The sequence below is a fragment of the Lichenostomus cassidix genome, chromosome 1 (assembly GCF_008360975.1).
Source record: "Lichenostomus cassidix isolate B80296 chromosome 1, HeHo_3.0, whole genome shotgun sequence".
Taxonomy (NCBI): Eukaryota; Metazoa; Chordata; class Aves; order Passeriformes; family Meliphagidae; genus Lichenostomus; species Lichenostomus cassidix.
The window spans coordinates 62001374-62028797 of NC_139479.1; the positions used below are offsets into that span (position 1 = coordinate 62001374).

Genomic DNA, 27424 nt, shown 5'->3' on the forward strand with positions numbered 1-27424 from the left:
GCAGACACACACACACACACACCAACCCCCTTTCTCACAAGCCCTCCTTACCACTTACTTATTCATGTGGTCCAAAGACCCTGGAAAAGGCTTCCTTTGCAGGGACAGAGCCCATCACTATTCCCTGTTGGCCTGACATGTCTCTGCCTAAGCAGACACCATGGTGTAACATCGCCCCTCATGTTACTGCCGGGTTTGGATATCCTCAAGTGTTCCTCTGTGTCCAGACCACGCAAAGTGCTCCCAACATGACCCCTCACAGACTCTCAGGGCAACTCTGTGTGGGTCACACTCACAGTCAAGGGCAGGCATTCCCCAGCAACACACCATTAGACACTTTTTCCTAGCACGGGCTGGAAGCCCAATGTTCTCATGTGACTCCAGGGGCTGAGGCAATGGACACGTGTCTCTGTGTTAATCCGGCCCTGGAGACCAGCCCCACCCCAGGAGCTCAGAGCACAGCCAAGCACCCTTCGGATTCAGGCTCCAAATCTCAGAGGATCAGACTGGCTCCAAGGACTGTGATTCTGGAGACAGTCCCTTATCGCCTGCAAGTGATCACTGCCAGCAAACATCACCTACAGGGTGGGAGTGAGGCTTATGGCCAGGCTAAGCTGGGCTGGGGCTGCCAGACCCCTGCCAGCCATGGCTGCAGAGGTGATGCTTCAGAGAGCATTAGCTCCGAAGGCAGTGCTCATCCCTCTCCATCTGCTGAAACCAGTTGGCAAAGGAGAGAAGGAATTTAGCCCTGTATGGAGTCTGGCTATCCAGAAAGGCAAGAGGGAAAAAAAACCAGAGATAGAAATAAAGGGTGATCAGTAATCATGCCTTTAATATCTTGTAAATAATTTTTTTTTAATTCCAGGCAACTAAGATGTACATTTGTTGTGTGTATATGACATTGGAAAAAAACATGAGACCACAATCTGTTCTGTTTCTTCCCTTTTCTAAAGCACATAAATTAAAGTATCAGTCACCTCAATATACAACAGTTTAATGAAAGAAAAGGGCTTGTTCTGTTTTGACAATTCAGTGTCACCTGTTACCTGAAGCATTTGCTAGAGTTTTAGCTAGAGAACTTTCTTACAGCAAATAGGAAAACTCAGAACTTAGGCTGTCCAGAAAAATTCAAGAAATTTCCACTTCCTGCTCTCAAACTCCACTTCCTAATAAAGCATCAGAATAACATTTTCCTGCTAGGAAACAAGACCCCAAAAACTCTTCAAACACACCAGGGAAACACTGTCTGTACCATAGAGCTTATTAAACTTAAAACATTAATGGTGCAACAACCTCCTCTTCTACAGCTTTAACACAGAGCCTGGATTCATGTCAGGATGAACAAGGACAGAAAACACCAGTCTACAGGTGGCCTTTGGTGCCTGGGGCTGCTCAGTGGTATCCCAGGTCCAGTTTAGGTATCCAGTAAATACTCTCAGCTATGCCAGCACCTGCAGGCTTAGGCACCTCAGCCCACTCAGCAGATCTGGCTGAGGCCTTTTCATGATTCCCTTGCTGAACTCAGCTCAACCCCATCTCTCACAGCCAGGACTGGAATTCACATGGAAAGACACTAAGGTACCTCCTCTCACTCTGCTGCTGAGGCTCAGCCCTTGTTACAATTCAGCCAAGTAGCTCTGGCTACCACCCAGTATTCTTGACTATGGATGGTTTCTGTAGGTGTGGGATCACTTTATTGGCAATACAGCGTGGCCTTTGATGCCTTTTGCCTTTTCCCATTACTGGGCACGTGAGCACCGTGTACGTGGGGCTGCTCCTCATGAGACTGTTTGGGAGCTGGTAGGAAGAGCCTGTGCTCTAGCACAAGATAGATCACATACAGGGAAATGGGAGTCAGGCAGAAAAAACTCAGATGGCTGATATATTCATCCATTCCTAGCACTGAATAGAAAACCTCTGATCTAGGGGGGAAAAAAGATGAAAGAACACAAAATGAAGCAAAAACGTGAGCTTTACTGCTTTTTCATCTTTAGTTTTGACTAAAGAACTGACCTACAAGTGCAGCTAACTCCAGAGACCAATGTACTCTTTCACAGTCTTGTGTGTGTGCAGTGCTAGAACCAAGTCACAACTACAGGTGTGAAGGAACAATGTCACAGTCCTCAGAACACCTGCTCTGTGCACTTGCCAGAGCTTGAGTTTGCTGATAAAGTTAAGAGACTCATTCTTCTTGAGCACAAAAAAAAAACCTGTCAAACCAGCTTCTATTACAGAGAGATTCTAAACTGACATAAATAATTATAGTCTTGATTAAAAATAATATATTATTCTAGATTTTTGGTTTTTAGTTCTCATGTAAAACCCCTATACTCTTGACATCTAGGAACAAAGACAAAATAAAAACCAGGCACTTGCTGTGCCTTCTCAAGAACTATTGTGGTGTTTAAGGGACACAGAGGAACTTAACTGAGATTAATGCCTACAGTGGAAAACAAGAGGTGTTCTTCATGCCGTTGGCTTTTTCAAGTCTCGGATTTGCTTAATCAGGTAGTTCTTCTCATCAGTGAATTGTTCGTCATCCGTCCTTTCTTTCTGGAAATTGCTCAGAAACTCAATTAGCTTGGGTTGGTTTTTCAACAGGATCTCCACAATAGGCTGTGTTTTGTTTGGACTGGCCACAAAAACCTAACATGCAAACAAAATCAGGCACAGAGAGAGAGCGAGAGGGTGGAGACAGAGGGAGAGAGGAACATCAGTCACAATATCCCCATAAGTTACTTTCTAACAAATCAGCTGAAGGCTGGCAGGCAGATACTCTACAGGCAGATACTACGCCTTGTCCCAAGGCAGACAGAGAGGAGTTCAAACACGTTGGTTCAACAGCAAATAGAAGCAAAACTATGCCCGTGTGTGGTATCGCTTCTCTTTCATTTTGCTCCTTGTTGATAAAAACTTTTGACTGTAAACCCAGCTGTTGAGAGGGAGCTATCACTTCTCAGCCTCTTCCACCCGCAAGACAAATACAGAGAAATTAATTATCAGGAGAATGGAAAAGCTTTGTGTCAGTATTGATATCACTTCCATATTAAACCAGGCCTAAAATTAGACTTGCCAGCTTTGTTTTGGTTTGGAAAAATATGTCAGAGGCCTCACTTCCCTCTGCCTAATCCATTCATGGGAGCATGGAAACTTACAGCAGCAGGAGCAGGAGAGTTGTGGTGCACCCATCACCTTTGCAGCCCTTGCTGACCAGAGGAGGGTGGCAATGCAGAAAGGTGACATGAGACACAGATACTCACCTGGCACAGCCAGCCCAGCAATGTGGCCTTACTGGCCTTCTTCAATAGTAAGTTTTAAGGATCAACCTACCCACACTCTGATTTTTCCTCCTGTAATCACTAAAGCTGCAGTTTTCCAGCTCTGAACATGACCCCTCATGCCACAACATCGTTTCTTTAACATTTTCTCTGGGTTGAGTACCACTTGACGGCAGCAAACCTAAGGCTGGTTGCAAAGGCCAGTGATGAAAGGCTCTTTTCAGGGAAGTCAGGATGCCACAGCGATGGGGCTCTAGGGATGTTGGTCAGGAGGGGCAGATGGGGTGTGGGGCTCACGGTGGGAACACACGTGCAGCGCACCCTGGCCACCCCGGGAGCAGCTCCCACATCTGGCTCGCACCGAGGTTACCATGGCTGGTCAACAAACACCGCCTGAGTGCTTGTGCAACGACAGAAATAACTCCAGTTATTCTCTACCCGATGAGAAGAAATTAAAGATGGACAGAACTGGAAGGCATCCAGTTTCCCTCCAAGCCTGTCCAAACCAGAATGAAAACAAACATCTGCTGACAGTACAGAATGGCATGTTGTCCTGCCGAGCACAGGCGGCACCACCGCTGGCTCCTGATCTGGGGCTCTTCTGCAGGTCCCTTTGTCTCCACTGAGGCTGTGCCCACAGGAGAACCTGGGCCACATCCAGCTGCTCAGGGAGGAGTGGTGCTACCTGAAGAGACTCACTCACACTCTGTCCTGGGGGGCTGTGCTACAGCCCTCGTCCCTAAGACAACACCTGGTAAAGCCTTGGGCAGGGTTCAGACAGGAGCCACCATCAGGCTTCCTACTCCACAATCAGAGCATTGATGTTATACAAGTGGTGGGGAAAGTGCCACGTGAGGGGAATGTGTGGAAAGAGTGGGGTTCAACACACACCAACAGTAAGTACTCCACTGAGTACTTCTGCCCAAACAGGAAGTTGAAAGTACTTTTTTTATTTCACAAAGGTGAGGAAAAGCATCTGCTCTTAAACCCTGGCATCCTGATTCCAGAATAGTCTTAATCTCTGTATGCTTTTTCCTCTGGTTCCCTCCTCCTCAGGCTGCTCCTTGGAGTCCCTGCTACGAGCCATTTTGCCCTCTGCTCTGCAGAAAGAGCTGCAACCTCTGTCATGCTGGGTAAACACTCCCCAAGTATATTACAAGGTTTTCCTTGATCTAGTGGCCAGGCTATGGTCCCAGTAACAGTACACTATCTACAGCTATTCACACAGGCCTCCACCTTGCCCTTCTCTAATTACCCCAAGCTATAATCATAAATAATTCCTTTTTATTCTCACTGGCCACCTAAAACTTCTCAAGAGCAGCACTAACAGCCTCCACTCCCAAGGACCCCTTCTGAGCAGCCACTTTCCTGCACAATGCCCGAAGAACTCACAGAACAGCCTCATACCAGGGACACATCTGCCTGTGGGTGGAAAAGCCAGTTCACAGCTTTCACTGCACCTGAGGGACTCTCAGTAGCTGCAGCATCTGAAAGCAGCATTTCCTCCTTCGCACATAACTTTGATACACTGTTACAAATGCATTGGTTCCCCTTAGACTGGGAGGAAAAGGTTTGGGGATCGTCACTGAACATACTTTACAGCTTTCCAGTCTGTGCTTTATCTAGGGAACATGAATCTTGAAATCTCATGGGTTGGATGTTTGGCTCTGGATGAGGCTGCAGCACTCCATGCTCTCAGCTGGAGCAGCCCCAGGATGCAGCTCCCCATGAGCTGACCTCCAGCAGGTAATCACGCTGATGGAAGCTGGATACTTCCAGGATTTGAACTATGATAAGCCCCTAGTCATCTGGATGAGCTGCCTTGCGAAAAGCAGGATGTAAGCCTACCATGCAGGGATTACAGATCTTCATAAGAAATTTTTATTTTTGAGTTCAGTTTCCCCTTGGTGGACAAGAAGAAACCATCAAATACACTGGCCGGAAAATGTCCAGAAATCATCTGATGACAATGCAAATGGAAGCCATCAAAGAAGGCCTGACCTTGACATGCTGAACATCTTCCTTCAATGAATATTAGGCCTTCCTAATATTTGTCTGAAGGGTTACTCTCAAAATTAAGAAATCTAAATAGTTATTCTTGTAAAAGCTCTCTGCTCCGCGAACACAACTGGAAGATTGGTGGTAAACCTAGTAAATAGCATTTCATATTGGTCCTACCACTGGTATTACCATAGCAAATAATAAAGAACTTAGTTTAATGGAAGCCATCACATCCTGTTTATCTTCCTGCTCAATTATTTATAGATTAGAATCTTCCCCTTGCAAAACTGGCAAAGTGAACATTCAGACAAAGATCATCTCAACTGCCAGTCTTGCTCAGTGTCAACAGGGACTCGTAAAGAGAGAATGTTCAAGGACCAGAAAATTCCTGAAATGTTATTCAATACTTTGGCTAAGCAAACAAAATCAATTCTGCCTGTAACAACTGACCGGTTTCACAGAGCCTAGGAGCAGGACCACCACGAGACTTTTATGTTAGAAAGGGTCCCCCTCATTCAGAACTCTGTATTATCACAGAGAAGGAGATCAGTCTTTAAAACCAGAAACATTATTAATGCTATCTGGGACATTTAAACTGAAATGAAGTTGGATTGCAACCACAGAGAACTTAGTTTCACCTGTGGTTTTATTATGAAAGGATACATGTTCTAGAGCACTAAATTCAGATAGATGAGAGAGACAGAGACCCAAAATAAAGACAGTACCCATATAAAAATTCCAACTCTAAATATAGCTGTCTCAACACAGTAACAGCTCTGTTTCATGAGTAATTGCAAAAGGCAGCTCTGAAGCTTCAAAAGTTGTCCAAAGTGGAACTGTTGCTACGTTCTCGATTAAAAGTCCTAATGTATTTCTTTGAACAAACATCAAAATTACTTGATTAGAGAGCTGACCTTATTTTCTTACCATTTAACAACCAGGCATTACCACCCTCTGGGACAACAGCAGAGCAAAAGTGATTACAGAGGTTGGATGCCCTGGACTGAGTATTTTAAGACTTACTCTGGGGTCATGCACAATCTCGCTCTCAGGACACTGCACACACAGCAGTGCCATACGGTTTGTGCTGCTTATAGCACAATGCTTCACATAATAATCCTTGCCCTTTAGAGTATCCAGCTGAGAAACAGAGAGGACACATCCCCACAAACACAGCTTCAGCTTCGTACCAAGAGCAAACTGTCAGTATAGTCAAATTATGTGAGGCCGTTTGCAGAGCAAGCTGCAGGAGGTAGCTCGTAATGTGCATGAAAGAGAATGGAAAAATGAAACTGAGGTCACAAAACACAGTGTACCCATTCTATTTTTAGATTTAAACAGTAAAATATATCTTGCTAAATGTCTCCTTAAGGACGAGAAAGTCGCATAATCCCAGCTCACTGCCACAGGGTGTTTTCCTCAAAATCAGCTAATTGTCTTCGTGAAATCCAAGAAAGTTCTTACCCTTTGTTTGTGAATATGTGAGGTCAGAGGAATACCTGTGCCACATTCACATACAGACAGGCAAACTCGAAGTGGTCTCCACTAATGAAACACATCACAACTGTCAGAGGAGCTTTAAAGTTCTTCCCAATATTTGATCCCCAAAGTGTGTGCGCTCAAGACTGACATCTCTTCTCTGAAATCACCACAGAGAAGAACCGGTGACCCTCCAAGCCTGCAGCTCTGAGTGATCTCCTTGGATTATTTATGAAGGAGGAGGGAAAGGGTGAGGTGTGTTAGCTTTTCCTCATGACTAAATCCTGGGTAATCCTTATGCATACATTGTCTGGGACATCCAGTTTTACAAAGCAGCTGCAGGCCTTTAGGATGGTGCTGCAAGGCAGAAGGTCCATTTTTTTTCAGGCAAAAGGAAGAGAAGGGGCTGGAATTAGGAGGAAAATCAACTGTCTCGTAAATGGAGAATAGAAAGAGGCACTGCAAGTGGGCACTCTGTCTTCGTTTTCCCACTCACAGCAGGCTGGATGAATGAAATATTCTCAGACCTTGGGGGTATTGGCATTTTCAGCCACAAAATGTTCCTGAAAAATAAGTTTACACTAGAAGTGTTCATCACTTTAATCTCTATCTTACAGTTTCAAATCTGCAATAATTAGAAATCGCCTCAGGGAGTAAGAGTCATAAGCCTTTTTTTGGGTCAGCTGGGGCATGGGAGTGTTGGAATCTGGATGCTTGCAAAACAAACACTTTTTCATTTCAACTGTGTCTAACTGGTGAAATATCTAAATAGGTAATTTAAACCCAAATCTTTTGGCAGCTCAAACAGAGCAGCAAGTATCCACTTCTCAGCAGACCTTTGATTCCCAATCACTGTGGTTAGTCTACTGTAATTTCAGCCAGGACTGCATAGGTATTTTGCAAGCATAATTTAAAAATGCAGGCACAGTTTAAAATTTATGAGATTAGAAGCTGAGGACAAGATTCCTCTCCCAGTTACATTAACATGGAATTATTACAGCTGACAAGAGAATTGTGTCCAGGCTGAGGGGCATAAATCCAGAAACAGGAGGCAGAGCAGGGCGAAACAGCCAGTCTCTGAAATACTTAAGGATTTCAGTAGCTCTCAAGAAGTTAGAACTCAATGTAAGAAGTGAAATCAGAGGGAAAAGACTTTCTCTGACTCTCTCTACAATGCTAATTCACAATGCAATTTTCTGTTACATATCCTGTAACAACCCTGCTCCCTGGGGAGAAGCTGGATGCTGCTACATCCATGGAACTCAGATCCTCAGTGAGGAGGATCCTAAAAGGGGAGCTGCTGCACCTCTACAGTTACTGTAGCGTGTGCTGCTGATATTTGTGAACAAGCAATTCCCAGCTGATCAGGCTCTGCTCTGAGTCTGCAGCTCCCTCACAACAAGCACTGTGTATGTGAGGCAGTGTGAGGAATGCCATGGGAATGCCATGGCTCCGCTGAAATGCTGCTGACATGTACCACTGGAAAAGACCAAAAACATCCCGCAGAGGTATCTGAGGACAGAGCTTGGCCCTTTGAATGTAAGAGACACAATGCCACCACTACTCAGTTTGTTTTGCTGGCACTCCAAGGTCCAAGCATTATGTCCACAAGCCAGCAACTGCAAGTGGTCAAGCAAGGATGATCCTGCAATATCCCCACCCTAACTGGAAATGGGAATGCAACACACAGGAAGGTAGAATGGGAGGAACAGCAATGTGTGACATGGTTACACACTGGAATACTTTCATGTTATTCCAAGTCCTTTTGAATGTCTCCTAAAATAAGTGAAATAAGCCATTCCCAAGGCCTGCTCCATGCCTATCATTAATTCAGAAACAGCAACTAATGTCTTTCATATATAAAAATCTTGCATTTATTCTCATAGTAGCTGAGAAAGCCCAATCATCTGACACCTTCTCCCCACTGGCACGTCAAAGGCTGCAAGTGTCTGGAGCCAGACTGCTTGCTTATCTTAGAGCCACACACCTCCTGATAAGGAGGAGAAGTAGAAGTTACTCCCAGTGGTTCAGTTGACTGGAGTAAGTCAGCAAGGGAACAGCTTACCAAGCTGCTTATTTCACGAAGGAAATTTTTATTTTAATCCTCCTTGAAGCTTTTTTTTTTCCTTTTAGAAAACTAAAAGCTTTTTGGAGAAGCGGCACATTCTCTAAGCCTCCACACTGAAGATCTGAAAACTTTTTTTCAAAATCAGAAATGGCATAAGTACAAAACTCAGTAAGTCACCCTGAATTTGCAGAGGGTGATGTAACCTTTTTCCACAGTCATTTGGTGTTATCTGGTATCTTTCTTAACCAACTTAGGGAAGGGATATCCTTCCCTAAAATTCCTCTTCTGATAATCATTAACAACTCTATTTATAGCTTGAAATCAACATGTTTATTCCAAATTAGAGTTAGTTTTGCATAACAATCCCACTCACCCCCTGTCCCAGAGCAGAGAACTCTTTTGATAGGAAAACAGTAAACTTCTAACTTATTAACATTAATCATCATGAAAAAAAGGACACTGGTTTGGTCTGCTAATTATTTTACATTGCATTAATACAACTGCAAAGGGATGGAAGGATTAAACTCATTTCAAGCTCAGATTTACCAAACCTTTTTAATACCTTTAAAAGCAAATTCTGTTTGCACTGATGCCCAGCACCTGCACTATCTAATTTGAATCTTAATGTAGAGTTTTAAGACCTTTTTTTTCAATTATTTTTACCCAGAATCACATGGTAAATTGACCTAGGAGTCGGGAGAAGGTGCCCTGGATACTGCCTAGAAGTTGTGTATTTTGTTACCTCTAGATCATGGCTACTTGACAGACTACCCCCAGCTCAAACTAAAATGATACTGCTTTAGGTCTCACCTGAAGGCAGGAAAACAGAAATCAGAGGTTGAGTGATAGAAAGGTTTTCAATTATGACGCTTCACTTGCTGGAAGTGACTGTAAACACCAACCTTTGCCTTAATTTTCTGGACTTCCTCTTGTCCAGCTTGAAATACACTTTTATGAGGAGAAGAGAAAGTCTGCCACCTCTACAACTCATGCTGACTCACCTTGAACACATGGAATGCTTCAAACTGAATGTTGGGGCTTTTATCTCGCAGCAAGTTCATCATCAGCTTCAGGTTTTCTGGTTTGCTGATGTATTTTGTCATGATGGCAAAGTTGTGTCGGTCCAGAATCAGCTCTCCCAGAAGCTGTAAGCACAATTGGAAAAAACCACAATTTTTTTCAGTTGACCACATCATTTTTGAATGCAAAGAAAGCAGCAGCCTATTTCAGTGTTTGCTTAGGAGGTTTCAATGTCACTACCTTTTAAAAAAAAAAGGAACTAGACTTGTTATCATGCAGTGGGTTACTTCATGCCCAGTAATGCTCATCTTCTAAATACCACAGAGAGGGATCCTGCATATGGGCTGGGTGTAACAGGGGCTGGTGTGAGCAGTTAGGACAGAAGCAAGTGTAATGCAGCTGTCCCACAAAGACACCTTCATTTCATTTCACTCCCATGTTACATTCACACACCCTCTGTTTCCATGTGCAGGCCATGTCACACTGTGCACCAAAGAGAGAATGCCACGTTACTCCCAAGTTCATTGTAACCCTTGTTCTGAACCAGGTCTGAGGCCAGAGGAAAAGTGATAGAGCTTGTTCCATAGAAATGGCCCAGTGCTTCACCAGAGGTCCAGGCAAGAAAAGACAGAGCAAGCTCCTGTGCATTTCAGGAAGAGCATCACAAGCCCTTAGTTCTTCTTTTGATGGACAAATGGCTGCTCCATTGCCCTACATGCACCTTGATATTCTGCAAAACACGATGTACGAATTTAGGAGGAAAGTGTTGAGAGACTTTACCTTCAAAGATTGTCTCTTTGTTACATAATTCTCAGAATGAAGGAGTTTTTCATAATCCTCAAAGATCTAGAGCAAAAAAGAAAACACAAATGCATCAGATTCACATCCATCCTTCCTGCTCTTGGTCCTTCTCACCCCAGAGGAGCAGCAAAGGCCACAACAGTGCCACCTTCTAACACTTCACTGCAATGCCAAGCCCAGCTCTTTTGGCCTTTTCTCTTGGCTGGTTATCATGCAGTGAATTAATGCCCAGGAACACTCCTCTTCCAAGTGCTGCAGAGGGGGATACCACATATGGACTGGAGGGAACAGAGGCTGGTGTGAGCCAACTAGGGCAGAAGTAAGCCAGTGCCTGGACAGCCTTCTCTTGCAGAAGGGTGGCTCTGCTGCCAGGACATGTGGGTCCAGCACATAATGTCCACTCACTCATATCATGGTCATGCCTGGCTGTGTGACTCAACACAACACCCCAAAATGGTGATGGCACATCCCAAATGCTCCTTTTCTGAGATGCAACCTCATGTCTTCAGCACCTCACCAATTAAAGCTGTTTGCCCAACGAGGGTCACTAGGAGCAAAGTGTGTGCTCGATTTTGCAGGGATGGACCAAGGGGATCTTGTGGTCAAGAAGACTGAGAGAGAAGGCCACAAGATGTTCAAACCACCTACCAAACAAGCGGAAAAAATCAGCACTGCTGTCCCAAAGTCACCAAAAAAAAAAAAAAGCTCACTTAGGCAATTAATACTTAAAATTTTAAAACATTAAATAACTGTAGAATGGGGACTGTTCCAATGCAGTGCTTCAGTATCAAGAGAAAAGATTAGCAGAGACACTTAATTTGCTCCAGCTAAGCTGCATTTGTGACTCAGCAATAATCAGCCTCCTCTTCATTTAACCTTCATGGTAACTAGAATGAAAGAAATTTGTCTTTTCATTTTGGCAATGAAATAAAGAATACCTCAGGTAACATGAAAACATAACCCACCGTCTAATTCCATGATCTGTATCAGCCCAATTTTAGTTGATTCCAGAAAATGTGGAATTTTTCTGACCCACATTTGATCCAAAATGGAGCCAAAAAATCAAAGTGAAAAATAGCAGCTAACCAAGGGACTAATTGCCTTAGGAAGATAATAGGAATACTCAGACCTCAGTTCCTCATTTAGGTACATGTAATTTCCTGTAGTGCTAAAACTTCTTTCAGTAACTCTTCTCCACTGTCCTGAAGTATTATAAATAACACTGCTATGGCCCTATCAGTGCTGGGGTACTGCAGAACTGTTTAAAACTATGCACAAGTTTTCCCCCATAATATATTTACACGCAAAGTTTCAGTTCCATTTGCACATGAGGAGATCCAATGCACACAGAGAGGAACAAAACTTGTTCTTAGCCTGTGAGTTCTCCTGAAACCTTGGTGTGTGCAGAGGGGGTACCTGCATGTCACATGCCAGACATGGATTCTGCTCTACTAAAAAACAATGTTTGGTTTTGCAGTCCTGTGGGAGGAGTTTATGTAGAGCACTAAACCCCCTGTGCATTTTTTCCCAGCCAAGCATAAATAGATTTTTCTTTCAGGATTGATACTTACTACATCATAATTTTGTTCCAGAAATTCTGCCACCAACAATTTGTGTCGTGTTAACAGGTCCTGGGGAAGAACAGAGAAAGGTTACCTGAGAAGAGGTTACTGAGAGAGCACAGTCCTTTGATTCTCCCTTGATTCTCAAATGTATTTCAGCACTTTTGACCAGAAGGCATTTACAACATGATTTCTGTAGACAACACTGCATTCATTATGTGTTTGGGATGACTTTAAGGAGAACTCAGTTAAAGTAATGCTAACAGAATCAACATAGAACTATTCTAATACTCTTTATTCCTGTTTCCCTCACACCTTTTCTTATCTTTGATAGGTCATAGTGCACAGTCCTCACATTAAACAGGGATGGGGAAAAGGAAGAAAGTAAATTAAACCTTTATGGAGGATGAGCTATGGTCTCCAAGGCAAAACAGATCTACCTGCTACCCCACAGCTGGGAATGATGCTAAGCCTGAGCTGCTATTGGTCATCTCCAAGAACACAACAAGGAAAATTCAAATTCAACTATTGCATATACATTTGGCTAGTTAATAATGAAAACTAGGCACCAACCTAAGCTAAGCCATCCAGGTTCCCTCCACCTCCACTCCCTTCCCAGGAAGGAGTCTCAGGTAAGTGGGATGAGTCCCTTCTGTAGAGCTTTTTCTGTCCAAGATTGGCTTTCTGACACAAAGCAGTAGCAGTTCTTTCAGACAGCTGGACAGACTGCCTCCCATTCTAAAAGGCCAACTAATTCAAACTTAAATTAAAGGAACCTCTCTGACAGAATGGGGATCCTGGTGCTCAGTGACAGAGATGCAAATGTTCAGCTCCAGAAGAAATTGAGACTTTTTACTGGATGAATAACTATGAAATGGAGTGGCCAGTGTGAGGCATTTAAGTATGATTTTTATCTTGCTGCTTCTTTTAAAACATAATACTGATCACAATAAATGCCTGATGAAGTACATTCAAGTTGGTATTTTTTGGTGAATCAGTTTCTGCTCTTTTTCAGAATATTTTTCTTGGTTTCCCTACCTAAGCAGAGACTGAAGCTGATAAGGAGCTCAAGCAGATGCACAGACACATCCTCACAATAAAAAAAAAAAAATCCTTTACATACTAATCCCTTATTCTTACCATCAATTATAAGAGGAAAGCAGAGCACTGCAAATCCAGTGCCTGTTTTAAATACACCCCTTCATTTAAGCAGGACTGCAGTGACAGCAGTTTTAAAGGCTGAGGGAAACGTGATTCAAGAGGTTTTATGCAGGGCAAGCACAACATCATTCAATAGGGGGCACAAATGAAATATAATCCAAAATGAGTTTTTCATAGGAAATGACGAGGAAGTGTGGAGCAGCAGCATTCAGCCAGCATGTTCCAACTGCTGCTTGCACCCTCCACAGCCAGCTTATACCTTGAAATACAATCCCTTTTCCTCTGTATTTTTAACAGCTCTGTTTCCTCTCTGCAGTGTACCTGAATAACTTTAATTAAGAACTACATCTCCAGATCATAAAAAATTCCAGTACTTCCCTGCTATAAATATCTTCAGACTTTAATGCACATTTAATTAAGCCCTCCTCTGGTGCACAGACTATCCAAGGCTTTCAGCTCTGAACCAGACACCCTGGTGGAAACATTACAAACCCAACATGGGGGCAACAGAACCAAAAGCTTGAGTTCAGTAATCCAGCCAGCAAACAATCACAGCATTATTTTCCCAGTATTAGAAATGAGGTAGTTCCATATTTCATGATTCAATCACTTCCACATCACTTCTTGCTCTTCCAGCTATTCAGAGTAACAGACAAACAGAAGATGAGATGAGCAGCTGATTTATTTCCAGAACTGACCATGTATCAGGTGCTAAGAGGCAATTAAAAAAAAACCTTAAAATGTCATTTATACATTTCCCCCAAGCATTTTAAAAGGCAATTTCTGTCCTTTGTCTGAGGATGAACTGCCCTCATACTCCTCTCTTTCCAGTGCATGTGACAATGTAGAATCCTATTTTTAAATCCTGCTAAAAATACACTCAGTTCACAGGGGACAGAAGTACATTCTACAGCTGTAGATCTGCGAACAACATCAATCTCTGTTTTTTTTGGGAGGGTTGTAGCAGTCTAGAGTCCTTGTCACACCTTAACTGACCCTTATACCTATCCTGCCTCCTGGCTGGGGTGAAGACTGTCCATCACCAACATACTCTGCTGTCATGCTCAAAGCAGGACCTGGGGAGAAGATGCAAATCTCTTCTGTCAAGCAGGGATCTGAGTCCAGGAGTACTTTTTCTGACCAGAGACAAATGTTCTTCTGAGCATAGGATAAAATGCCAGAAACAGAAGATTTAAATATCTCAGTTATGTTGTATTTTTATACCTTGTCTGTGTTTCTGTCCTACTTTGACTTTTATAACCTTTACCTAATGGACACCACAACAGGGAAGCTTAAGATAAGGGAAAGATGCTTCTATTGATTAAGGGGTGATTTGAATTGCTAATCCTGCTCAAGTCATTACTGAAGAATGCAATGTTATCTCCATTATGCAAATCTTTATCCCATTCAGCAGGTTAGTAAAAACCAGTAAAAGCAAGGTTTCAGTGTATGTTGAATCACTGAGCTGAGCTCTAACATTCCTTACAATTACTCCTGAGGTCTATCCAATCATGATTCTAATTAGCTTTGAAAGGAAAGAATAAACAATGTGTTTCTATGACAGCAAGGAGCTCAGTGATATAAGAAAAAAAATTAGTTACATCTATATTTAGAAGACTCTTTAACTAAAAGATTTTCCCTCAGCTTACTTAAATTGTTTTTCAGAAATAAACTAATCTTTCCTCTATGTAAGGTTCACAGGCACCAAATTTTTTTTTCTGCAAAGACTATACTAGCACTTGGTGGGAATGATGATGGTCGCATACAAACTCCAAGAAATTTGGCAGCTTCACTCAACCTCATTTTTAATACAACACAAACTCTACAGGGAGCCCATGCAGTGCTTCCACCTACTTAGCTTTTCGCACTACAGTCCTTACACTGAACCATGGGTCACAAAAGTAAGACTATGAATACATTGTAAAATAATCAGCAGGCTTGGCATTAATGTAAACTTGATTGCTGAGCTCAGAAGGGAGAGCAAAAATTACGATTTCAAATGTTAGGTTTAAATTATGCCTTCTATTTACTGGTGTGGTCATGATGGGCAGTGGGTTTGTTTTGGGAGAATTAGGGAGAGAAAAAGGTTATGCATTTTACAAGAATTGCGTGTAATACATGATTAATTTGAGTTTTACATGGTAGCCTAAAAGACCGTGGATTATCAAGGTGAAGGATGTTAATTAAATACAGATTTACATTTCTCTAAAGATTCTCTGCAGACTTGATCACTGTTGTGATTCCTGCTACAATCAGACCAAGGGTTAATCCTATCCTTTGCTGAACAGTAAAAAAGCCACCCAGTTCAAGGCAACAGAACTCAGCGATGACTTCTGATGGAGTGGTACTTTTGACACAAACTATGATGCAGGTATTGAATAATTTACCTTGAATGTAGCAAAGGCATCAGAAGCAATATCAAATGTTGACATTTCCACATATTTAAAAAAGTCTCTGAACTGTTCTGAAAATAGTATGATTTTGGCCAGGGGTTCATGACGGATACACTCTCTCAGCATGATTCCACAACGTAAGGCAATATTTGGGGATTCATATCTGGAGAATGAAGAGAAACAGAAACATCAAAACATAGAAGAGCAAAGATAAACAGGCACTTTTCTAGCAGCTGGGAATTTTGTAGCCCAGGCAACACATGTGCCAGAGGGGACACCACACATGGAGGGCAGCTCCCAGCCACAGTGCTGTACCCAGCTGCAGGCCCTCATCCCAAAGCTTAGGAGAAGATAGACAGATAAGGCTGACAGAATTTTTCATTGCAAACCTCTCTCTTCCCAAGCCAAAACACATTCCAGTGTAAATTTGCACTACACCTCCTCTCTGTGGAAAGACCGTGGGGAGTGTGCAACATTTCAACAGAGCTCCTTCACCCTTTTGGATCTGTGAGAAAGCACACCCTGTACAATATAAAAACCTCTCTTTTCAGATTTAATTCTCAGCTCCTCAGTTCATCCAAGAAAACTGTAACACCTCATGGCCATCCATCACCTCCCACTCCTCTTCTAGAGGACACATCACTCTTAGAGTATTAATGAGGAAGGTAGGAAGAGTCTCTCCAGGCAGTCTACACAGGTTTAAGCTTTCTGTAGCTCTGAATTTTTTTTTCCCCAGCAGTTAGTAGGAATTCTGCTCAATCCCTCTTCTGCAGAGGCTATGGCTGTGTTCAGCACACAAGTACCCATTCCTCAAGTTACAATCCTGTAATGGCATATGCATTGCAATAGCCAGGAGCCAGCACACATCTCGAGCCTGGAGAGGAAGGAAGAGAGGGGGGATGTAAATCAAACCATCTTCTATTTTTATAAAGTCTTAATTTCTTTAAAGCTGAAATAATTCTGAAACAAGACAGTTAGAAACACATTAAAAAAAAAAAAAAGAAAGGATGAAATCCAATAGTCAAGAAGGACTTAAAATGAACTTCTTCCACCAGTCTTCCAGAAATCATATGAAAGTGGTAAAGTCCAAGGGGACAGAAAGCACTCTCTGTTTCATAAACTGGCTATACTATATCAGAACAGTGTATTATCACCCAGAGCTTATCAGCATCATTTTTCCTTTACACAATTAATTCCTATCACTAGGCCAAAAGAAATACAAAAAAAAAAAAAGGAAGAAAAACACAAAATGCCATCTGTGCTGTAAGTGAGTGGGCCCTCAAATTCACCACCAGCTTGCAATTTAAAAGAACAGTAGTGTTCTGCAAGCATACCAGAGCTGCATACTTCAACCTGCTGTCAACAATAGTTGGCTTAATGAAAAATGAATTGCTATTCCAAACAGGCAAATGAAGCTTCCCACCCTCAAGGAAATGCAGGCACTCAAGCCCCTATTTGTTTTGGTTTGGGGAAGCACTTGCAAACTTTAATTTCTAACTCTTCAGACAACATAAATTTGCTGATGTTTCCCATCAGGGCATCAACTCCATTAACAGGAATATTAATTTTCAAGGAAAATGAGGCAGAGCTGCTCCTAGGAGTGCAGCCAGGAAAATATTTAATAGTTGGCTAATGAGTATTTTGGTTGGAATAAAAGCAAATGACATTGTTTCCAGCACAATAACTTTTAAAAACATTAAGTATCAACAGAATCATTCTTAGTCAAATGCTCCATTATCTGGAAGTAGGTTATGGATCTTTGGCTGTTCACATAAGCAAGGGAAGTTGGGTTTGGCTCCTGGAATATGCCTGGAAGAAGTTTACAGGCTGCCCAGTCATAGCTAGCATGTCCTTTGCACCCACACTTACATGCAAAGCCACCAGGCAGGAATGATAGAAATGTGTTTCAAAATCACTTCTAATGAGCAATTAGTGTTCTATGCTGATGTATTTCCACAGCAGAAAAAAATACTGAGTTCTTCTCTGTTTGGATGAACTTACAACCTAAAGAAACCCCCACACAGTGAATACTGGAGAGAACTAGAAAATGAAACAATGGACTTGAAGTATTTCAAAACACTTATTGTGGAGGTTGAAAGAGGCAAGACTGAGAGCAGAGATGCATCTCCGTGTAAAGGGAATCATTCTTGCATGGTTAGTGCAGAAGATGGTATAAGGTAAGGTGCACAGGGAGAAGATTTGGAAGGCATCAAGCCTGGGAGACACAAGGTCTTAGACATATTCTGACCTGATTTTGCTTTACTTGTACAGTCTGAGTTTATCCTTGGATAAACTCAAAGGGAATTCTGCAAAATCAGCCAATGTACCATTAAAGCTTTAACTGCACTGTGACATGAAGAGGTCATCACAACACAGGCTGGGGCAGTGTCTAGGTTAGAGACAGCATGTGGCATGAGATAGATATAGATATATTCACAAAGAAGCCAATAAATTTGTTACTTGAGAGAAACAATGCAAGTGCCGTAAACTAAGTCCCCAACAGTAACTGTCCTAGAGGGAAAATTCTTTAAATTATAAAGGACCAAAGATTTCTGGGCTAATGCAATAGGCTGACAACAGAGAAAAAAAATTGGCCCAAATACAACTGGTTCTCTATGTACACCAAATACTGTACTCATCTGAAATCCTATGCACAAAGTCTGCACACAGAAAATAGGATGTTATTAAAGCAAGCCCTCGTGCAACAGCAAAGTCAAGTAATTTACACAAATGAAAGGAAAACAAAAAGTGATCTGTGTGCTGTGTGTTTTCTGAAGCTGAGAAGCTGGAAGGAAGCAGGCAACAAGTAAAATGACGCCTAACAGGTAGGAACTGTTATCTCAAGCTGGCAGCTCCACTGGAGTATGAGACAGGAAACACTGGGCGGGAGCTCTGATTGAAGATCCTTCCCACTCAACAGAACTCACATTAAGCCACAAAAAAACAACCTTTTGCTGTTGGGGACTGACAAGGGGCAGAGGAAATTTTGCATCCAATAGAAGTACAACAATCAGAATAGTCCTAAGCCATTTCTTTTACAGTCATGGTAGAAGTGATTTTTTTTCTCTCCAGGTAATGTCATGACATCATGCATCAAACACAGAATGGCACAAGTCAGCCAAACCAACTTTTCTTTAAATGGATTTTGATTTCCTGTATTTCCCACAGTGTTATATAAATATATATCTATATAACATAAATAATATCATCCATTCAGCATTAAATAACTATGAAAACATGTCCTCAAGTCACATTTTCACGTGGTGGTGTCCAACACAAGATGCATGTTTCCCAGTCCCACAGCTGACTGCACACACACCCCCCACACCATGGGCACGCAGCAAGCTGTGTGTTCAGGGCCCTGTCCTGGCTGCAGGCACAGATTTCAGGTCTCATCTTTAGACAGTCCCAGCAGCAGGACACAGGCAGGGAAGGCATCATCACATTTGACATCACTGCACTGTTCTGCAGCAGCTGCTCAGATACCACTGTCAGGGCTGGGCAGGACCGACTCAGGACTTCTGCTGATGGATTCAACTGCACTTTTTACCAAGACATTCAAAAAATGGCAATTCTGAGCCAGTGCAGTACTGCAGAGGGCTAGTCAAGACCTCCTGAACAAGGAGCCTGAGGCCCACAGACACACTACTGCATGCAGCAGGTTTCTCCAAAAAAAGTATCTAAGTGATGCCATTTAAATTCATCCACTGGCTCAGGTCACTTACAGTAAAATGTCTGTCAGAAGCTTATATGCATAAAAACTTTACTATCATCTTAATATTCGTGGTTGCTACAGATGCCAAAGAAAATCTGGGACATAATCCAAAAATATTTTTTATCTTTAAATAAAGCCCAGACATATGGTAGCAATACATGCGCAACGTGCAAGATCAAAATGAGCGAAAAACTGAAAAAGCAAAGACAGAGAAAAGGGAAGAAAATGATTGTATATACATATGAAATTAAAAACAGTTTGCAACAATGAAGGAGAGAATCATCATCACTGTCCTGAAACTACTACTTTGAGGTTTATATAAATGGTGAATTTTAATGAATACAGAAAACCAAAATGCATTTAACTACCTTACTGGTTGCCCTTCTGAAGAAGCTGGCATTTAGTAACAGAAAACAAGTCAAGAGTTTCAAAATTAAAGCTAAATTACAACAGATCACTATCCTTGTAAGAGCAGGACCCAGCTCAGACCCAGACTCCTGCCTGAGTTCCCAGAACTCTGCCCTGCCAGGAAGGCAGAGGGTCCTCACCTCCTCTAGTCCCAGCAACCAAGAGCTTTGCCACCATGCTCAACCACAAGTTCACCATTCTTGAAATCCCTGGTACTGATTAGTTGGTTATTAAGTTAGTTACTTTTTCCTTACTCAGCTGTGCTGGAATGTGGCCACTTCTGAAGGAAGCAACTATTTTAAAGGACTCCTGTGCTTAGACTTCTCCTGGCTGGGGTCTGTCCCTGGGAGAGAGGGGAGGACGTCTGAAGGGAATTTTACCCCTGGGGCTGCAGCCTTGCTATGCACAACCCTTAGATGGTGCTTAAGTACTTTCCTGGCTGTGGAGCAAATGGTAAAAATGCAACTCTTCAACCTCAAGAGCAAGAAAGACACACAGAAAAAAAATCATTCCCTTAATAACCATTAGTTTAAAAGGCTTGTGTCATGGCTTTGAATGGCTGTTACCAGTGTGACCATACAACTGCTGTGAGAGTTCACATTGTTCCATACTGATCAGCTGATAAATGCACTAATTCCCTCATCAGTTACTTCATCCCAGTGACATATAGTCTCCTTTTCTTAGGAAAAAAAAAAATCCTAAAGTCAAGAGAATATTGAGCAGAAAAGAGTGGTCTTCAAGTGCTGGAAAAGCAAAACTGCTCACTGAAGAGAAGGTACTTTTGTCAAAAATAAAGGGTACAGAAATCTCAAGTGGTTTAGGCCCCCACTTATGCACTCCTGAATGCAACTACAAGTGATGTCCTCTCCACACAGGAGTCTATTCCCCCTCCCCGGCCATCTTGGGACTCACCAGGTTATAGCTTTGCACTGATTCCCTGAGGTTTAAAAAGACCGAAAAAAAAATTTATTGCTAAAAGTTGTGAAGTTAGTTACAGAATTAATTTAAAGTTGAAGTTCACTTGTGGCCACAAGCATTGGAGAAGTCTGCCTGTTTCACAGGCACAACTACTCCTTTAATGCAGTTTTGCTACTCTGTTCTACAACACAGTGGTCCCGTCTGACTCCACTTATTTACAGACACCACTGCTGGTCAATCCTGCAATGCAAAAAGGTCTAAATGAACCTCAGCAGTCACCAACATTGCTACACAAGAGTTTATGGTGAGAACTGAAGTGTGCATCACATGGGGAGCAGTCAGAAACAACCAGCACATAATTATTTCAACATGAAGTTTGGTGAAGAAATAACAGCCAAATTAAATAATCCAGTCATTAAAAAGTATAGAGTTACATAGAAAGAAAGTCAATATGAAAGAAACAAGGTAAGAAGTCTGGAACAAAATTTGAAAATACTTTTTTTTTTTTAACTAAAAGTGAGAAAGGAGATCAACTGCAATGCCAGCATGTTCCAGGCAATGCTCTTTAACAAAAATCAAATTAAAGCACCTACCCTTTTAGAAGCATGAATAGGATATGTGGATGGGCACTAATGTATTCCACAGTAGGGCTGCGTGTGCCAATTTGTCTTCTCAGGATGTTGTTGAATATCTGGGAAACATCCTTTTTGCCCTGTTAAAGAAGAGAAATATATCTTTGCTTAGAAAAACATGAGCAAATGACCATTTACTATAATATCTATTTAAAGTACAAATGAAATTGAAAACAGAACAAGTCAGTCTTTTATTTTTTCTCCATAGTCTCACCGCCTCATATTTGCTGTTTCTCCAATGCTAGAAGAAGCCTTTCTCCTTCGAGCAGCTCAGAAGGCTCCTGACTGCACCACTCCCATTTGCACCTTTCTTTTCCTAAATGAAGATGTGCATTCCTCTTGCACTGTCAAGCAAGTCCGTGGCTCTTTTTAATAGCAACATTAAAACACCAGAAATGCAAGGCACCACCCTGAGCCAAGCCTGCTGCTGCCATGGGCAGTGTTCCTCCCATGGCCTCCAAATGTAAGTTATCAAGCTGGTACCAATGCACTGCCACACTACCTATACTTTAAAAGATAAAGCCTTTCATCAGTCAAATGCAAACAGCACCAAGTGTGACTGCATTTCTGAAAATCAGGGTTAAATTTAAACTGTGCCCATTATTTACCATGACAAATGAAATAACTACTACCAGCAAAATGGCTGCGTCACATACATGTCTCTGCTTTAATCGAAACTAAGATCCTTCTCTTTGTTCTAATTTTGTGCTCTATGCACCTATCTACACATTCACTTTTGTCTTCAAATGCTTCCCTGTGCAAACAGCTTTTCAGAAGATCTTTCCAAATCATGTTCTATTCAGCCACAGGGTTCACCAATACATCTTGCATTAGAAGCCTCTTCCTCCCCTGCCGCTTTCTCCCCTGGCACAGGAGACAAATTGATGTGTGAGTAAAGGGAGGTGGAAGATGGCTGCACTAAGGACCAGTAACCAAGGCACTGAGTCAACAGCAGGTCACTATGCACAGGGCAAGCTAAAGCAAAAGGTCACTTATAATCTGTACATGCTCATTGATCTGTCTTGGGAGGACAAACATTCCTTGGCAGGGAACTTATTGAATGTTTGAGGCCAAGAAGCAGATAGTTTCACACGGGGGAAAATTCCCTGGTTTCACCTCTACAAATAAATCAGTGCTGAGAAACACAAAATATTCTGCTTTTCTACTCATTCCAGCCCAGCTGGCTTGGAGACTTGGAGACTTAGGGAATTAAACAGGAGAATCAAATCAGAGTAGGCCAGTCCATCTGCCTTTGTCTGCAACACTTTTTTTGACCCTTGGACATCCTTTCAAGTAGGCTAATTCTGTATAAAGTCATCCCATTCTCCCCTATCTTTACAACACCCATATTATATGCCTGGAATCCTGCTATCCCCAGGGACTTCAGCAGTTACTCCAAGAAGAAAACAATCCAGACAGAGAAGAGCTGTTGAAAGGGTGAGGTAAAGATGGCCAAAAATTAAGTTATTCTCTCTGCTATGCCAAATTTTATATCAGTTACTTAATACTGAGTGCATTGCTGCATAATATCCACAAGCAGAGAGGAGATAGATATAGATATATAGATATATGTATCCAATTATAGCTCATTTTCTAGAGACCAGTGATAATGAAAGCCAGAGTTGATCTCCCTGCATTCTCCAGGAGGGAATGCAGGCTGATAGGAGGGAACCAAGACAGACTTCCCTCACCACCTGACATACATTAAAATTGTAGGAGTACTTTTGAAACACTCCTTACTTGGATCTGCAATTGGATTTTGCCTTATAATAAAATACATATGGCCCCTGAAGCACAAGATAAGGCAGAATGAAGAGAAAGTGGCTAGACAAGAACAAAAAATCTTGCCAAGGATGCATTTTATAAATAACAAATTGTATGATACTTATACCATAATTTAGGTCCTGTTTCAAGGCAAAGTAAGGGAAAGGTTTTAACATCACCAGTCCTGGGCTTGCAGAGATTTGCTGCCTATTTTAGAGGCTTCATGGTTTGTGAACCTTGAGGTTTACACACAGTAACATCTACATTTTTATTTGAATTTATCTGTGTGCACACTTGCCTCAGTTCTTCACAGTTCAAAAATAAATTTCGTATTTTAAATTTCTAAAAATCCAGTCTGATCTTGACTCTGGGCTCCTGCCCAAACCTGACTTTAATGCTTCATAACAATATCATCACTGAAATTACGTCTTGTTTCTTGAGTGGCAGAAGCAATAAATCTGTGTTTTCTATGGATATGTGATGGATGTGTGCAAGTCTCCCCTACACTGCCTTAGAAAACACATCTTCAAAGGGAAGTTCAGCTGTGAAGAATTGGGATGAAAGTGGGTAGCAGGATTGGTGAGGAGGAGACAGAGTCAGGGCAAAGCAAAGTAACATCATTGCTTTCAGAAATCAGATTTTCAGTTATTTATGATTTGCTCTCTACCATCACATTTGGATCAAAAGATTAACTTGCATGTTAAAGAGTCATGAAATTGCTTGTTCAACAAAGAAACTTCAATACCAACAGTGGCCACCAATATCCCAAAATGGAAACAGAAAGGTTGATAAACTGGAAAAGTCAGTGGGAGCATGAAGACAAAGCAGCACATGCTCTTACTGTCCCCTTGTTCAGTGACATTTTGTTTCTAGTGTTTTGTCAAAAGAACATGTATAACAGCTTGGCTAAATGATTGGAAAGGTTTTGCAATGAAAAAATCCATTTTGCAATTAAAATTATTAGAATTGTTTGTAATAACAGCAATTCAACAACAGATTAGGTATTTCATATTTCACACAGCTTTTAAAGACTATGTGTTCAATATGCTCCTACACAACTGTTTTTGACAGAAGCAATACAGACCCTCAGGTAACTAAAATATACCATAGTGTCCTTTCTGTGCAAACAATATCTTCTCCTCCCCTCTTCTCCATTTTTCTTAAAGGGTTCTTTAACGGCTTGGGTTGTTGGGTTTTGAGTGTTTTTGTAATTAAGATATTTAAGAGTAACCAGAGGTGGCACAGAGAAGACAAAGGAAAGGTTTTCACTAAATTCTAGCATTATAAAAACCTCCTGAACTTAAGACCTGAGCAAGAGTGAGAGAATTCCACTAACAACATTTTCAAAAATTAATCAAAAAAAAATAAATCAGTCCTTGATCCTGGATTTACTGGGGGTAGAGGGCAGAGCGGGAAAAAGAAAACGAAAATCAGCCATTTTCCTCCCTTTCATTCATTTAGCAACTGAAAAGAAAATAACTTCTCCATGTGACTCCTACAAAAGGTGTCTCTGAGGGCATCAGATTTCTTTGAGAAACTGATATTTCTCTTCAGCAGCTGCCTGCACATTGGGCACTGCTCCTGTTTCAGCTCTCAGCTGTGGAGGTTTGGCTCCTGGGAGTTGGGGATTTCCTGCTGATGGTCAGACACTTGTGAGGAGTCACCAGTGCCCAGGAGCCACAGAAATCATGGAATTTGTACCAGCAGTCCCCGGGGGCCACTATCCCAGCTGATTGTAAACCACAGAACATGACAATGACCTCACAGTGAGAGAGTTTATTCCCATCCCAATCAGTCAATGGTCAATTAGAAGAGTTTATATTTATCCTCAATTACTGCAATCTTTGCCACTATAACTCTTCTTCTCCTTATAAGCAATTTTAGTCATCTTAGCACTAGGTTTTTGGCTTTAGCAACAAAGCTGGCAAGAAGTTCCACAGAATATATGATTTTATATATAAATACATAAAATTAAATAATATATGTAGATATACAATCATATTAAACATTCTGCCATGGGAAAAAAGTTACATGCCTTTCTTCTTTTAATCCAATTAAGTAGGGGACACCCATATTACCTTGTGACCTGCTATCTCTTTTTAACATGTGTTTTAGCTCCTTTCATCTGAACTAAACCATTCTAATTCTTTCAGTCTTTGTCACATGTAATTTTCCATGCTTCCAATTATTTTTATTCCACGTCCCTGAACCCCTTCTAAATCAGACACACTCTTCAGAGACAGCAGGTAGCTCTGCTTGCACTACCCCAAAAATCATCCCTACAGTTTACAAGGTTGGTCCTAGTTAGTATTCCCAACACCATTTCCTGTCTTGTTTGCATACACATGGCAGTATTTCTTTATAGTTTTTGTTTTAATTTAAAAAAATCAGACTTACTGCCAGGGTATGAGCATGTCTTTCAGGACACCAACTAATCTAGAGCAGCTACTTTCTTCAGCCTGTGAAAAACAGTTTTGAATGTAATGAAATTATTTAGACTTCATAAAATTCGGCTCTACTCACTGACAACACCAAGACCAAGGAGATGAAAAAAGTTCATGGATGCTGACCTACCTCAAAATCTATCAGCTGCAGGTTGGCAATAAGTGTCACTAGAAGGCCACTGTTGTAGAGTTCTTGTGCCAGCTGGGCCACAATTTCTGTGGGTGGCTCTTTGTCTGTGGTCCCACACAGAATTTCCTTCATTGCTTGCAGAGATTTTGACACTTCCTCCGATGCCTTGTTGTGAGCAGATAATGGGTTTTGTTTAAAAAAAAAGAAACAGGGATAAAAAAGAGGTGCTTTTAAAATACATGCATTTCAAAACAAATGTTTCTAAATGTACTTACAATGATCATTATGTATCGCAAAATTATTTAATAATTTTAGGTAATCATGGAGGCTGAAGCATCCATACTGTATCCTGCAGGCCTTACACAAGATAAATTCAATTTAAACATGGCATGCCATCACTTACTGACCATGGGCATAAAATAGGGCCAAGAGATCCTTCAGCAGGTTTGGAGGCACTGCCCTGCAGCAGCAGCAGCAACCTCATTGTTGCAGCCCTTGTCCTCCCCAGTGGGTTCCACTGGCACCCATGGGGCAAGAGGTGCCAGATGAAGGTACCAAAGCAGGCAGCTACTGCCACCAGAGTGGTGACTGCTGGGCTGCCTCCCCATCCACTGCTTCCTGATGGGCTGTCCCAGCTCCTCTGCTGGGAATCCAAAGAAATTCTCACAGCCCTGTGGCACTGCTTAGCCCAGCAGGCAGCTGAACTCCACACAGCCACTTGCTCACTCCCCCTCCGTGGGATGGAGAAAGGAATTGTGGGGGAGGAAGCAAATTTGTAGGTTGAGATAAAGATAGCTTAATAGGACAGAAAAGGAAGGGAAAAATAGTAGCAATAACAACAACAACAATAAAAATAACAATAATGATAAACAAGTGATGCACAATGCAATTGCTCACCAAAAAATGTCCAGCCAGCCCCTGAGCAGCAGCCCTGGGCCAGCTTTCCCCCCAGCTTTCTACACTGAGCATAATGCCTTGTGATATGGAATATCCTTTGGCCTGCTGGGGTCAGCTGTGTCTTCTCCCAGCCTCCTGTGCCCCCCAGCCCACTCACTGATGGGGTGGGGTGCACAGCAGAAAAAGCCTTGACTTAGGGCAAGCCCTGCTCAGCAACAACTAAAACATCAGTGTGTTATCAACTTTATTCTTATCCTAAATCCAAAACCAGCTACTAGGAAAAGAATTAACTCTAGCCCAGCCAAAGCTTGACAGCTTTGCATTGCCACCACCTGTTTCTCCTCATCAGATGTGGTTTGAGCCAGCATCTCCTGCAAGGGATTTGCTTACTGAGTGCACAGGCACTTCCAGTCTCTGGTTAAGAAATTTTAAACAGTTTGCTTTAGTAAAGCTCCACAGCTGCCACCATGTAAAGTAAAATAAGAAAAAAAAAAGAAGTAAAATAAATATTTCACGTCTTTTGCTCCCAGCTAGTGTATACTAATCCTGTATAATGTTTCAGGTACCTAATGTAGAGGATGAATCAGGAATTACCTTACAAAGTATCTTGACCAGCAAGGTTACAACAGGGAAAGAAAAGAGACACGCCTGTAAACAGGTAACAGCTTAGCTTTCCTGACAGTCAGCAGGTTTAAATCAGATGTGAGTGATAATATCCCACTTGTGAAGCAAAACGACAGCTGCCTGCAGCAT

The 27424-nt window shown here is 41.9% G+C and overlaps 1 protein-coding gene across 8 annotated transcripts in view; it reads right to left on the minus strand.

The window, feature by feature from the left end:
- Positions 1–805: 805 nt before the first annotated feature.
- Positions 806–27424, minus strand: part of CAB39L (calcium binding protein 39 like) — a 60117-nt gene continuing 33498 nt past the window's right edge. For 7 of the 8 annotated variants that reach the window (XM_085060047.1, XM_085060039.1, XM_085060073.1 and 4 more), the window contains 7 exons: positions 25775–25939; positions 21398–21516; positions 15758–15926; positions 12219–12278; positions 10627–10692; positions 9828–9971; positions 806–2646 (listed from right to left, as the gene is read on the minus strand). In XM_085060047.1, coding sequence (XP_084916173.1) covers positions 2467–2646; positions 9828–9971; positions 10627–10692; positions 12219–12278; positions 15758–15926; positions 21398–21516; positions 25775–25939 — 903 coding nt within the window. In that variant the 3' untranslated portion in view covers positions 806–2466. The remainder of the gene's footprint in view (positions 2647–9827; positions 9972–10626; positions 10693–12218; positions 12279–15757; positions 15927–21397; positions 21517–25774; positions 25940–27424) is intronic. The other variant, XM_085060090.1, reaches the window with a different exon arrangement.